Source organism: Schistocerca serialis, chromosome 2 (assembly GCF_023864345.2).
Source record: "Schistocerca serialis cubense isolate TAMUIC-IGC-003099 chromosome 2, iqSchSeri2.2, whole genome shotgun sequence".
Classification (NCBI taxonomy): domain Eukaryota; kingdom Metazoa; phylum Arthropoda; class Insecta; order Orthoptera; family Acrididae; genus Schistocerca; species Schistocerca serialis.
Genome location: NC_064639.1, coordinates 399654402 through 399670463, shown reverse-complemented (window position 1 = coordinate 399670463; position 16062 = coordinate 399654402). Strand labels below are relative to the sequence as shown.

The 16062-nt window shown below is 36.1% G+C and overlaps 1 protein-coding gene across 1 annotated transcript in view; it reads right to left on the bottom strand.

The window, feature by feature from the left end:
- Positions 1-3673: 3673 nt before the first annotated feature.
- Positions 3674-16062, bottom strand: part of LOC126457231 (dnaJ homolog subfamily A member 2-like) — a 34385-nt gene continuing 21996 nt past the window's right edge. Inside the window, exons 7-8 of the mRNA XM_050093359.1 lie at positions 5010-5137; positions 3674-4506 (exon numbers count right to left, since the gene is read on the bottom strand). Coding sequence (XP_049949316.1) covers positions 4315-4506; positions 5010-5137 — 320 coding nt within the window. The 3' untranslated portion in view covers positions 3674-4314. The remainder of the gene's footprint in view (positions 4507-5009; positions 5138-16062) is intronic.

Below are 16062 nucleotides of genomic sequence, written 5' to 3'. Positions count from 1 at the left end.
ATCTCATGCTAGCTTGACCCAACTCTGCAAATAATGATCTAAGACACATTGGCTGGCAGACTTACTTACACAATAGTACGTAAAGAAAATGAGCAATGAGCATCCACTGCAATAACTTTCCTTTCCTTCTGGTCCTTAAAATATTTTGTCGAAACAGTTTTTATGTAGAAGTACATCTAGTGATTTATTATACATCAGATAAGCTTTATTTCCATCTCATGAGAAAATCACTCTGCACTTATGAAGAAACAGTTATTGATGAACAAGATTTGGGCATGACTGAAAACAAATTGCGTGCTTTATTTTTGTGGTTCTGTTTACACCGGCCCATTTCAGAATTTGATGGCTGGCTGCACGAGCAGCAAGAAAAAGTAGTTTCTATATTACTTTAAGTAAGATTAAAGTTATGATACAAACATGGTGAATAATCTTGGCAATATGGCCAACAACCACTGACCCTATAAGAAACATACCAGTCCCTCCCCCCTGTAACACAAAAGTCTGCAGAGTATGCATTATTTAATAACACTGGAGCCCCATAACCAGACTGTTCAACAATGGGAAACTTCAACAAAACTAAATGTCCAGTTAATGGAGAAGCAGGAAAAAATCCAGTTTTGTTATTGAAAAATAATTTGTGATCTTCTGCACCCATTTCTTGCAAAGTACACAGCACTCTATACAAGGGTTGGAACTTAAATAGTGACAACTACTTATTCACAACCAATACCAAAGAGTTACATGTTTGCACCTGTTACTGTCCTTCAAAGTAGTCACCAGCATTGTGTAGAAGCCATTGCCAGTGATGTGGAAGGCACAGTATACCGTTACAGCCTGTTCTGTTGATGGTGAAACTGGAGCGGTCTACAGTTATGGCGATTCTTGTGTACGACTGATGGTGTCATCCTAACGCATTGCGTGCCTCCACGGCAGACCGTCAATGCACAGTATTACTGTTCATTTTTGTAGCATCACTTGCGACCAGCTTAGCAAAAGAAGTGGCAGCGCAAACTTGGCTTCTCTGTTCAGTTGATGGGACTGGGAAGTACTTTACATCCAGCATACTCCCCGGACTTAAGTCCTTGTGACCGATTTGATTCCGAAGGTGAAGGAACCACTTGTGGCATTTGCTTCAGAACCGTTCCAGAGATTCGACAGGCAGTAGACCGCTCCATTTGCACCATCAACAGAACAGGCTCTGCTAATGGTATACTACACCTTCCACATTGCTGGCAATGGGTTCTACACAACACTGGTGAGTACTTTGAAGGACAGAAACAGGTGCTAACATGTAACTCCTTTGTATCGATTGATGGAAAAAATTAATAACTTCTGTTGTTGTGGAATGAATGAGAAAGGGTGCGAGTGTGGGTGTAAAATTTCAATATATTATACACACCATTATGTAACCGTCATGGGGAAAGTTGTGTTTTACCCCACATTGCTGATGTTTGTCTAAGTGTCCTTGCTTTTGTAAGGAGGCAGCGAGAATAGCTGTTTGCAGAGTAATAAGTTTCTAAATTTATTTCATGATTAGTTTTCTATTCGTTTGGTTTTGTTAAACATATTAATATTTGCATATTGAAATGACAAATGCATCTGAATAGTGATTGGTGTAGGACAGTTTTGGTGCGAGAATAATCTCTAAGCATAGTTCTGATCATTTTGATCAACCAGAGTTGAGCAGTTCCTGCACACTGCTAGGTAGGTATATTAGGAGAGAAGCAGACAATGAGGGTTGGTAGTCAGCTATTGCACATGCAGGTCTTGTTTAACACTTCTGACTTCATTATGTGTAAAATTAAGAAATAATTGACTTCTTGCATCCAGATTGTGTGGCCGTAATAGCAGTTCATTTATGGAGTTTTGTGTAGTTTGGAAGTTTCTGGATTGTTTTGTTGGAAAGAAAACAATGTGTGAACTTTCGGCCTTTGTAAAATAACGCGTGGCACGTTTCATATTCGTCTATGGAATACTCGGCAAGCAATTTCTTTATTAGAAATCCACTGAAAAGGACCAAATGTGAAACTCATAGATCACGTAATAATTCAGGTCAGACTTTAGTACATTTCTGGCCGTATTGCGTGTGTAATGGGTTGTATGAACTGTGAGCAGAGGACAGTGATTATTCTTTTAATTAAATACAGGCAGATGGCAAGTGTTTAATTTTGAATGTAAAGAAATAAAAGAAATCGTTGCAGAATTTTGCTATTTTTCTAAAGAGATGATGCAATCTCCCTTCACCCGAAATTTGTTGTAACATATTACAAGAAAGCTTGCTACCATAGTTTACACAGACTTTGCAGACATAGGTATTGGCAGTGTTTTTCTTCAACACTGATTTTAACATCATCTGGATGTATCTACGTAAACAGAAATGGGCTGGTGATCAGACGCCGTACTGAGGTAGGTGGAACTTTTGTAGTGCACAGTATGACAAGACGCAATGATCAAACAATTATGGAACAACACCACAAACCTGAACCAACTCCACTGCAGAAGGATGAAGATTTGCAACAATAGATGAGAACAGAAAATTTGCAGATGGCACTTCGTGCGATCCAGCAAGAGGCAGATCAAGACTGCTTCCAAGTGGAAACTGCAATGTGAGCAGTGTGTTAATTGTGGAGGAGAGTATTTTGAAGAAGACCATGCACAACAAAATGTAGGAACATTCTGTGGACAAAGTAATGAAACTGTTTGAACAGACCTCTTATTCTGACACCATGATCTCTTCACTGGACTCCACTTATACCAACTATAAATTTCTCTCATTGTTGATCATATGGAGCAGGCCAGAGGAGTGCCACATCTGATGCATAAACCGAAAATTTTTGAAACTTGTATTTTCCCTTTGAAATCTATGCTGTTTTACTTTTTCATTCGGCTAGTTTAGAATTCTGCACTGGGTAATACTCCAAGGTATTATTTTAACCTACGCCTGAAAACACTGGCCATAAACTTTCTGCCAGAAAACAGACTTGCTACTGTCCCACCAACTTCACTGCTTTCCACCAATTAGTTTCTGTATGATTTGTTGGGTACACATCTCACCCACAGTAACATACTGAAGTACAAACATCTTGGGGACAGTTTCCTAGGGTAATGTGTAACCGATTAAAATACTCCACTGAAAAGTACTTTGTGCAATTGTAAAACAAAGTCAGTGTTTAAGTAGCTTCAATTTCATCATGTTTATACCCCTTTACTAAAATTGATTGCATTTTGAAGCAGTCAACTTTGTTCTTAATTTGTTCAGTTGCACAGTCATTTCCATAATGGGCAGTCACAAGTGAAGTGAAAATCTGCCAATCGCATGAACACACAGTTCTTACACATTTTTCCAAATTTAAACAACTACAGATCATTTATTTTCCAGCGCATAAATTGTTTAGTGTTGTTGCCACAACTATGAGAGTTTATTTGCTTAATTTAACCTTCTTTTGCTTTAGGATTTGAATCCAAGTACCACTTGTGGCTTTCAGTAGTGCACAGATAATCCAATTCTCTTGTCAAAGCACACTGAAACAATCTTAATTTCAAGTTGGCTCAATAATCATTATTATGCAATCTTATTGACATCAAATTATTCTAAAGCAAAAGTAAACTAACGTTAATGGAAGGAGCTTATATTTCAAGGAATGGAGACAAATATAGAATCAATGAAACAAAATTACAGCCAAGAATCAATTTTACTCACATAAAACTTTAATGCCATCCTACAAAACTTCTGCAAATTTCAATATTCTGATTATATTTTCCCTTAAAGTCGGGATATGCTCATATTTCATAAAATAAGAAAACAGACAATGTTGAAAATTAATGTAGAGACTTCAGCAGTTGCAGTAATCTGATTTATTCTATTAAGAAATTACTTCCTTCAGCTGCTTAAGTCTATACACTATTTCTTCAGTGTTTGCAGATAGAACTACCTACACAAATATTTTTTTTTCTAATGTACTCTACACTTACTAATTTGAGAATGTGCATTTGCCACATGCCAAAATTGCTATAATCCAATACCATGGACCAATCATACAAATTGTAAAAACTGAATTTCAAATTGACTAAAAACCCCAAAGTGGAACAATAAACTGGTATTTTAAACAAAAGAGGCAGTTTTTAAAAGAGTTACATTTAATTAAACTGCCTAATGGATGGCAGTTCACCAAATTCTGTGTGTACATAGTTCATTTGATAAGATTTTACATTAACATTTCTCAATCACACCATGCACACAAAGTTTCAATCAAGTCACAATAGAATCAACTTTGCTGCAATGGCAATTTGATTCTATAGACATTTTTGAGATCTTCATTGATGGGCACATTGAATGCCTCCAGAACCAGGACCATACTCATCGTCATCACTTGCATAGGCTTCTTGTCTTCCTGATCCTCCCGAACTGCGGTCATTTGGATCATACTCATTGAGATCAACTTCTTCTACGTGCTCTCCTTGAGGTATGTGGAATGTAGGTCGTGGTGGTAGCAATTTTTCCAGTTCCTGAGAAAAGTAATCATCTATTAGTTTCTGAACATACTGTCTTCAGTTGACAGTTACCACCTTGTAAACAAAATACAATAAAAATGTACTCTGGGGACCAGAATACAAAGAGCTAAAAAATGAGGTACCCACGAAGCCTTCCCTTGAGTTATAAACAATCTACTGAACCATGAAATTCTGGCAGCTATAATTTGCACCTGTGTGACATTCAACGTGGCTACGTTATTGTGGCCTCCTGCTAGTCTGACTCATTCCATTATCACTCAACTAAAGAACTGATTAAATCTAAGCTTTTTATGCTTGACATGACTAACAAATATTTTCATTTTAAACTAATTTTGTGGTTGAGAGTTCCAGGACAAATTCACAAGAGTTTTTCTTCTTGGTAACCTAAGTCCAAGTAATTGTGGAACCACAGTAATTATGATAAGAATAACTGCATATTTTAGACACAGTGAGCAGACAGACTAAGTTTATTAAGCTAGAAACACTAGTGTCCTTACCTTCAATGTTACTTCATTTGCAAAGTTATTGCTTGGGAACAGTACATCAAACTTAATGTATAAGTTTCCCCTTTCAAAGGGATTTCTGTACTGTGGCATTCCTTCATTTTCAATACCCTTTACATCACCTGCAAGAAATTAATTCAATTAAATGATGTTATATGGCATACTTAATTTTCTCATAAATTAACCTACAATACATTATACAATAATGCAAAACCTCATGGCACTAGTAATTTATTAAATGTTCTGAGACTTCCACAACATCAGCACCCACGCCATAGGTTGCCTCCGTGTTCAATGCACCTACAAATGTGGAAGAAATATGCCCACACATGGTATACCATGGGTAAAGGCGACATCAGTTGGCAGCTAGAATACGTAAGGCCATACCAGTGAATTATCAGCAATCATTCCCCTTGCCAAGGAGTGCTTTGACAAATGCTCTTGTCATTTTAACCACTTGACATTGCTGGGAGCTGGAGAACATTTTATTGAATCCTTCATTACTGACTAAGAATTTAGTTAACTATGAACATTAAATCATGTTTATTACAGCTAATGTGTATAAACATGAACAGTGTCGCCAATATTCTGAAGACATTAATATGTAAAATATTGTTGTAAACTTTTCCTGCTGACTTTGGTGATTCTTTTTCTAATCATTTACTTCTGTTACTACTAAAATCTTCAACCTACTATTTGTTTACAACATTTGAGTCATCTACATGAAATTACCAAATTTTATGAACTGTAAGACTTGTTTCAAAAATTGCCTCCAAAACTCAGGTGACATTCAAAATTAAAGCGTCCAGTGTTTGATTTCAAATTCCCACCAGTCTTAAAAAGGCCTTATATTTGCTGTCATGGGAAACCTATCTGGAAACATTGGATTTAACTGGCACCAACAGTGCACTGATACAACGAACATGAACTGTGGAGATTCACTAGCTTGTTATACTTATCACCCTCCCACCCTCCTATCATGAACGTCTAACACTATCTAGGGTAAGATGCTTCTTTGCAATCTATGGCGCCAGTGAACTTAAATGTTGTGTGTGTTATTCGTAACCGTGTTAGTAGCTAGTTTCAAAATGAAAAAAAATGTAGACTGTAAATTTAAAGTAAAGCATATGCAGAAGAACATGGAAACAGAGGCTGAGTGGCATTTCAGCCCTCCACCAAGAAAAAAAAAATCATTTGCAATTGGCAGGCTTGTAAAGGAGCTAAAAAAATGTGCAAATAAAGGACTAAATGCAAAATGGCCAAAATGGGAAGATTTCCATGGGTTTTATTTTAAGGTCAGTTAAGTTTTATAAACTAAGAATTGTAATAAAAATGATAAAAATATTTTTAAAAAATTAAGGTACATCTTATTCCATAAAATATGTTACAAACTATTTACAATACAATTATTTTCATAACCACAAAAGATGCAGAAAATTAAAATTTTACTTTTGTAATTTAATTCCCCACACAAAAATCTTAAATTTGTCTTTCACTTAAAGATCTGTCAAGATTTTTATGTATGTGGTACTGTATCAAATACTACTTCAGTACTCACCAGATTATTTTAGTTTCCCAAATATTCCAAATACTAAATTACCCAGAATATCAACCAAGTTAAATGAATCAAGTTCATGCATACTATGCTCAGCCATTTTTTTCACGTGTGGCTAATTTTATATGTTGCCTGGCACCTGCAACTTTTCAAAATGTTTAGGATCAAAAGTATTTTCCTTTTGAGTAGCTGCCAGACATAGTTGAATATTTTGGAAACAAATTCTGGTGTGTATCCACTTTCTAGTCATTCATTCTGATATAAATGCTGGAATGAAGATGATTTAAATAACAAAAAATGTTTGAACAAACGAAGAGTACTAATGAATTACCTCACTGCTTCTTCAATGCTGAGAATTTATTGAAGAGTGTTTATGAGAAGCCTGGTAAGGTACGAACAGAATAGCACAGAACACCATTTATCAATGCATTCACTTTAAACAGCTTATGGGCCACTATGTCAAATCACCTAATTTCTGAACACTTTTCCTGCTCGACCTTATGAAACTGTGAACATTCACACATTCCAGACAAACATTGGTAAAGTTTAACATTTGTCAAAGCAATACTGGCTGAGATACAGTTACCTGTTTTCACTCCATGCATGATTTTGAGCAAATTGGGCATGAATTTCTGGTAACTGAGTTGTTAAACCTCTGGTAATATTTTGTTGAAAGACATGAAAGTGGCCATCTATGAGCCATATTCAATCAAGAATTTTTTTGGCAAAATTATAATTGAAAGTTTGGCTTCTTGTATATCAAGGACTAAAGGTATGACAAACATGAACCTCGGCATGTAGTAACCTAACATAAGGTTCCCAAATACTGTATAGTGTTTCATGTACTACTTAAAATACTGAATAAATTAAATGCAAAAGTTTAAGATATTGTACAAAAATTAAAAATGTTTTCCATCTGATTTTGCAAAGAAACCTATGTTCCATAAGACTTTCCAAACTGGGTTCATTAGGAAGACCATGGTTTTAACCACAGAAAGTATCTGATTATCTGGCTTGGGCTAACAATGCTAGGTAATTTGAAACAAAGTTGGGATTCTTGTATCTCAGAGTAAATGCAAACTAAACATTTAACTTCATACACCATTGTTGTGGCACAATGATGTGGGATACCAAATTTCATTAACTCCCTATTTTCCAGTAGTATACAAATTTGTCATTAACATGATTTTTGTAAATAGTAAAACTAAGATATATTTGACTTCTTTTATGGATACCATTTTCTTAAAAAAGCTTCAAAACCAGTCATTTGAAACAACACTTAAGCCACCCTTGACAATGGGTTTACTTTCCAACTGGTGCTAACAAAGCTACATAAATTGTGGCGAAGAAGCAGGAAAAAATCACACTTCCAAAACAGTTTTTACTTTGGCTTCTTACATATCTTCGATTAAAGGCATGGTAAATGTGAAACTTTAGACAACAACAACTTAGCAACATTAGATTTCCCAATGCAAACCATTCACATATTACTGTCCAAAGTTCTACAAAATTAGTTCAAAACATTTTCATAAATATTGCAAAAAACCTATCAATTTGCTTTTAGAAAATTGTTTTCCATAGCAGATTTCAAACTAATCACAGTTGGAGAGAGCATGTTTTCAAGCATCCAGAAAATCATGGTTTTGAAATGTGCACAAACACCCAAAAATGGGCAAATTTAAGGCAATGTACCATAGCAACAAGCTACATTTCAAAAACTCTTTGACCATGTCGTTCATTTTATTTGTATACTGAAAAGTAACACCTCACCTCACTATACTGCGTTTGTCCCACCGTGATTCTTCAGTATCATCTGGCTGGCAGTATCAATTTTCAGAAATTTGATTGCAAAAAAATAGGTAAAAATCTCAAAAAATGTAAACTGCAATGCTGAGAAGTTTAAAACCAAAATTCACTTTACTTTTTCCTTGCAACCTCTTTGAGATACTCCTACAGATTTGACAATCTGTGATAAAGTACTTAATAAATGGCTCAACACACAGACAGGTAGCACCACGACAACTGGGATACCAAATTAAGAAATCAAAATAAGGGCTAGGCAACTAGGATGAAGAACCGAACTGTGGCTGGTATTGCACAGCTACCTTGTGTTACCAACATGGCAATGGGGTTGCCAGTTCATGTTCTTGAACTGGTAGTGCCAATGGCATCATGCACCAATGCAATATGGCAAGATATTACTCACCAATTTAAAAATAAGAACCACACACACAGATGTGGACAACAGGTTGCTGCAATGCAGCTTGTTCCAATGGTACAGTCCCTAAAATTTAACCATCATTTTTATGTATTGTTAGTGCACAGTGGACATTCTAATGTGATATTGTGAACGCCTGAAAACATGCTCTTTCCAACTGATTAGTTGTAGATCAGTTATGGAAAACAAGTTCTCTAAAAAATAGTTTACATGTTATCTTTTTGTAACTTTTACAAAAACCAGGTTTTTAATTTGAACTGATTTTGTAGAAATTTTAAAAGCTGTACACGAGCAATTTTTTATATGGAATACCTTAGGTTGCTAAGTTGTTTTGTCCAGAGTTTCACATTTACCATGCCAAAGTAAAAGCTTTATTTGCAGTGCAATTTTTTCTGGTTACTTTCCCTCAATTTATGAAGCATTTTTAGCAAATGTTGGAAACTAAATCCAATGCCCTGGGGTTGATTCAAGTGAGACTGGTTTGAAGCTTAAATAAAAAATGGTATTTGTAAAAATGTTTAATATACCCTATTTTCAACTTTTCATGAAAATCATCAAATCTGTAGACTCTTGGGAGTAGGTGAATGAAATTTTGTATTCCACATCCTTGTGCTACAGAGCTACTGTGTGTTAAGTCTCATGTTCAGCATGTGATTACAAGATAAAAAATCTTGAAGTTTATGCTTTTTGTGCCACTATTATCACACACAACTGATTCAAATTACTCAGAACTGTTGGCCCTTATTGGACAATCAAATTACTTTCTTGCAGTTAAGAGCATAGTGTTTTTCCATGAGCCCAGTTTGATATGTTTCACAGAACAGTTTTTTTGCAAAATCAGGTAGAAAATCTGCATTTCTTATCTTTACTTTGCACTTATTCAGCATTGGAAATTGGTACACATACGAAACTTTATATTTCAGAACCTTGCATTTTCAAGTTACTACATGTTGAGTTTCACATTCTTAATACCTTTAGCCCTGAGATAAAAGAAAACTAAGTTTGAATATTTTTTGGGTGTTGATTTTACAGGCATTTTGCCAAATATTTTCTGGCCGAATATAGCTCAAAATCCCGTTATTATTCTTAAGAGAATGCATTCAGTTGAAGGTGGCCAAATTTGCAGTCTTTCAATAGAATATTGCACGAGACATAACGACTCAAACTCTCTGGAAATTCATACTCTCTGTGCAAGCTTGTGCGTGTAGTCAAATAAGTGACTATTTTGGCTCGTATTGCTTTGACACATGTTAAACTTTACCAATGGTCATCAGGGACATGTGCGAATGTTGAAACAAAATTACAACGAAATCTGATAGTCGAGTTGGGAGGCCTAGGTGAGTTGACGTATTCCATAAATTTCCCCTATTACTTAGAAAATCATTGCTGTATTAGCTTCACTTATAATACAAAGAACATTATGTGAGTTGTTAACAGAACTGCCACCCAAAACTCTCAAGCTTCAAACATGAAGTAACAAATACATCCTATCACATTAAGAATTTAAGAAAACATCTACTGTAACCTAGAACTTCTTGTTTTGTGAAACAATTATGATGCTTTCATTAAAATCAGAGATAAAGTAAAGCAGTGCCCATAAAGAACTTAAAAATCAATGGAGTAAGTTCATGGATTATTTTGGAAAGTAGGTTTCACAAAAAAAAATTTCCGAAGCACCTAACTTCAAATTTCGTCAAGCTTTGTACTTTAAATTACAAGATTTTCAATAAAACGAACAACCCACTATTCCAACTGCTTCTGTTTAATACTATGCAAGAATATTTTCTCAATACTGAAATACAGTAGTAGTTCACCACTATTAACGTAACTCCATGAGCACTCAACTTAATCGTGGAATATTAAAAAAGTAATTTTCTAACAGCAAGTCAGAATACTACAATGCACCAAGATAAATAAAAAGCTTCTGCACTGGCAGAAATTAATGAAAACCTGCACAGATAACGTATTTACCCGAGTATGGTAACAATCTTAAGGCACCCCTTTTTCCAAAAGCCTTCCAGAGAAAAAATACTTTTAAAATATTCTGACTAGTCAAAATTACAAATTGTTTTATTGACAAAGTATTAATAATCATAATAGCAAAGTTGTGGAATCTATCTTCACTGTCACAAATATTCAGCTAGCTATTACAAATGCGTGGCTATTTTTGAGGCTGTGGTTACTGTGGGATCTGAGAACAGATTTTTCTGTCCGAATACGTATCAGATTTTGGAGAATGTTACAATGATCTTATTTCCAAACATATTGTCTACCCACCACTCATCAGTTGCCTAGAACTAGCATCTGACACACACATTTCCACCATACATCATGATGAGTGTTGGCAACACTGCAGCATGAACCACATGTGCCACCAGCCCCTATCTAGACTTTTACAGTCTCCTGCAGAAATGAATACTACTGTTGAATTTTTGTCTAATTTTAAAGTCAATTCAATTACAATACAAATGGATTCAGGCAAACTGCAGTTTAAACATGGTAGACACTCCTAAAAAGCAAAAGTATATGGTACAGACTGACTCCCACTGTTGGGAACATGACATTTTTTTGCAACTTCCTGGCTGATTAAAACTGTGTCCGAAAAATATGGACTGCAATATATTCTAGCCTGGTCATATGTAACATCACCAGCTAATACATAAATAGAAGATCACAGTCACAATTTAGTCCAATTATCGAACTTTCGCTCTTCTCACCATCTAGCGACATGTTGGTACTATCTCCACAACGGGTTTCGCCGCTTTAATTTATTGTCTAACATTCAGTCCATTTATATCTAAAAACAAAGATGATGTGACTTACCAAACGAAAGCGCTGGCAGGTCGATAGACACACAAACAAACACAAACAAACACACAAAATTCAAGTTTTCGCAACTAACGGTTGGAAGGAGAGGGAAAGACGAAAGGATGTGTGTTTTAAGGGAGAGGGTAACGAGTCATTCCAATCCCGGGAACGGAAAGACTTACCTTAGGGGAGAAAAAAGGACAGGTATACACTCGCACTCATATCCAACCGCACATACACAGACACAAGCAGACATTGTCTGCTTGTGTCTGTGTATGTGCGGTTGGATTTTGTGTGTGTGTGTGTGTGTGTGTGTGTGTGTGTGTGTGTGTGTGTGTGAGCGTACACGAGTGTATACCTGTCCTTTTTCCCCCCCTAAGGTAGGCCTTTCCACTCCCAGGATTGGAATGACTCCTTACCCTCTCCCTTAAAACCCACATCCTTTTGTCTTTCCCTCTCCTTCCCTCTTTCCTGATGAAGCAACCGTTGGTTGCGAAAGCTTGAATTTTGTGTGTATGTTTGTGTGTGTGTCTATCGACCTGCCAGCACTTTCGTTTGGTAAGTCACATCATCTTTGTTTTTAGATATATTTTTCCCACGTGGAATGTTTCCCTCTATTATATCCATATCATTAATTTGAACCCAATCAGTCCATTTAGTATTATTCATTTCAATTGATAGACATTCAGTCTCCATTAATTTTGCCTATTACTTCACCCGAATGGCACCCTGTTCTAAAGTTGATTAAAAGCTGCTAATGTTATTACCCAGTATTTTAACTTTTGAACAGCACTCTAATTTCTCATTTGCCATCTATGTAGTAAATCATTACTGTTTGCCAATCAAATAAAATACTGAGCTGGGTTCAGAATCAAAGTTTTTGAAGGACAACATTTCCATTTCTTGGAATGTTACCTTTACTTAAAAAGCATCATTAATATTTGTATATAGTATACGTAAATGTTTGAGAACTTTTTGCAAGCCTGTTCAAATACAAGAGTATTTAAGATGATACAAGTCAATGATATTTCCACCTGTGTTTCACAAAACTATCGAATTTTAAGCGGAGCAACAGACTGTTGTCCAACACCCAGGTCAATAGCAGACAGGAGTGTATTGTCGAGCGCTGCTGGAGGCAGAGAGACTAGTGCCGAGTGAGCTGTAGCACTGGAGAGACAGGCAATAATGGTGGTCGAGTGAGTAGTAAATGGTAAATTCACCAGATGACAACAAATGAGCACGTCCCCCTGATTGTCGTGGGGTTCACCCTCATCAATACCGATTCACAGGTGATATGAAACCAAAAGTGACAAGTGCCGAATTAGGCATTTCGTGTCAACCGCGTTGGCAAGCGACAACCGTGGATTGTGGTGAGGATTGTTGTGAATGTTAACCATCATCATTGCATGTGACTAAGTACATAAAATCAGCAACCAATAAAAGATATAACCGTAATTAGACATGTAAGGCGAAGGTAGCAACTGACTCAGAATTTGTGTGTTAGTAGAAAATACATATCAGTTTGTACATTGCAACCTTTATGGTCTCTAATAATAGACAAACTTTCACTCATTAGCTATTCCGTCTCAGAACAGCCACACTCTGTTGAAATACCCCCGAAACCACAGCAGAAGTTTGAAGATAAAAATTGCTGATGGAGTCCAAGGGTTGAATGTGGTTCACTAAATAGTGGAACAGTGGTCCTAATTTGAAAGAAATCTTGCAAACATTTTCCCTACTGAATAGAACTGTACAAAATTTGAGCTCTAGATATGAAACTCAAGTGTTTTAAGAGACTTCCAATGGGGGAGCAGCAAAATGTCGTGCTAACTCCTATAATCATGCGCTGACTTAGAAATGAAATCAAGAATGTAAGGAGGATACATTAGAGGCACAAAGTTGTGTGTTCAGTACAATTATATAATTTCAAGGTGCTGCCATTCACTTGAACTTGAGATGATCATACTACAGTTGCCTTCCATTACCATCATTGTACAAAGCCTCTGTGGAGCCTATCGAAACTGCCAGTTTCTCATGGACCTCATTCTGGCTTGTTTAATACTTCTGACCTTGGAAAACATTTTGAACCTTTTAAACTTTTGCTACTCTCACGTAACAGAGTGCTGCGGCACTTTTTGTCATGCTTTGTTACTGTAAAAGGATCACATCACTGCTATTACACGAATTTGAACTGAGGAGCAAGGCCTCAGGATAGGATGGACAGGCACGCGCAACACACAGTCCCAGTCACACACTGGCTAACAATTTGTTTTTAATTGTTGCTAGCAAGCTATTCTAATGTAAATTTGTTTCCTGTAGTTACATAAAATGTGTAAGCATTAAAGACAAAATTACAGAATCTAAAAATTAATTATATCTGTGAAACATCACATATAAGTAACGTTTTGCAAAAAGTATAACACACGAAACAATAATCCACAATGCGTTGACAAGAGTATGGAATGGGGATTGGAGAAAGGACAGGAAGGTGATGTAGCTGAAGGTGTCAGCTCTGTCACACTATAGCTGTTCAGGTTGGTGGGTCTTTATGCAGGAGACATCACCTTCAGTAACCAGACAAAAATCACTAAAATAGTACCACTGAAACAGCACTCTTCTTGAGAATTGTGAAAGAAGAGTGTGGAGAAGAACAGGCTGCCACACTGTAGGTGTTTTGTGTATATGACCCAAAATAAGGGGGGGACTAAGACTCTTGTTCATGGCTGTAGAATTAACTTATGAAAAACTAATGCCCAAGGGCCTCTTTACATAACGTGTGTGGTGCGATAACAATTTATGTTTCCAATGTTTTCTTGATGTTTAGCACTCAAAAATTATTAATCATACAACAAAATTATTGTATGTGCCTGCTGCATTCAATTCATATCCAATGTAATGAATGTAGTTCTCAGCTCTTGTCAAATGCAAAAGGCAAGAATAAAGGAAAAAAATTGATTTGGCCCAGCCACTTCCTTTACCACCAGACTCATTGATTATGCACTATCTTGTACAATTCTGTTTTAATGAATGACACTGAGATCCATAATTTCAACATCTCTCCTATGAATGGCAACCAGGACAAATGGTTTTAGTGCAAGATAGCTGGCAACTCAAACCACATCACTATTCAGCCTGTACCCTAATTATCCAAACACAACCACCCTCTTGTCAGTTTCTTTGCTAAATCTGAAGTCCAATTCTGTACACCATAAGCTGTGAAGCACATGCAAATTTGTTATTTTCTTGTAAAGCAATGCAGAAACTGCTGTGTAATAAAATTTATTCATACTGTCAATGTCATTTACTGTGAGAACTTTGCTGCTTTATCTTTTCTTTGGGACACGCATTTCAATTCCATTAATAGTGCAGTGTCTCCCTCCTGCCATAATTTGCACACCATTTTGCTTTCTCATTCCACAAATTTCCCACCTGCAGTGTCACTGTTTTCTCATTCTGATCAATATAAGTTTAATTTTGTTAAAGCAAGTTTAAGTGTCAGGTAACAACACAAACTACACTGGCTGGAGTGTGACTGCGCCTAGCAACATGACCTGATTCCTTCCAACTACTGCTGAGTACAAAGTTTACCTCGCCATGTGACAGGCTGCAGTAGCTTTCTGCAAATATGAACACAGTTGCACATGATAAACAAGAATGGAAAGGTGCATCAAACTAATCTAGTCTCTGAAAGGAAGACAACAATGACTACAGTATCCCTGCAGTGAGCCTCAATAACACACCAGACTGTCAGGTAACAGTGCCACATTTAATCTTTGCTTTGTGAAAGTATTGTGTAATCTTAAAACTATCACAATATTTTCAGAACAAAAAAGATTATTTTTACAATTGTTAAACTACTTAACAGCCAAAACTGCATTTGCCCTAAGTACTTTGACATTGTCTGCTCTTATTGGTAACACGTGCTCTATGTTTTCACACACTGTTTTAATAATCAAAGGAGCTATGATTATATAAACTGTAAAAACCTGATTTGCGATTTTAAATAGTTGCAAAGCAATTATGAACATTCGGAATCCAAATACCTTACACTAACTCCTTATTTAAAATTACCACACCAAGGACTTACTGTTAAATGGAATACATAACCAACCTCAAAAAATATTTTAGTTGTTTAGAAGGGTAGTGGATTTTAGTGTAGATAAAGCATCAATGGTAAACTGTCATTTGTAACTATACAGACACACAATGCACAAAGGAACAGGAGAAGAAAAAACAACAAGCAATGTTGCACACAATAGCTATTAGTCTAATTTTACTTCCAGATTACAGTTGTCACAGATGGTTATGTACATGTCCTTATACAAATCCATACTGTCCCATTACATCAGGAGAGTATTTAAAATGAGAATAAGAAAACTAATATTCCATAAAAAAGGGAGGAGATTAGTGTTTAATGTCCCATTGACAACAAGATCATTAGAGAGAGCACAAGCTTGGATTCGAAA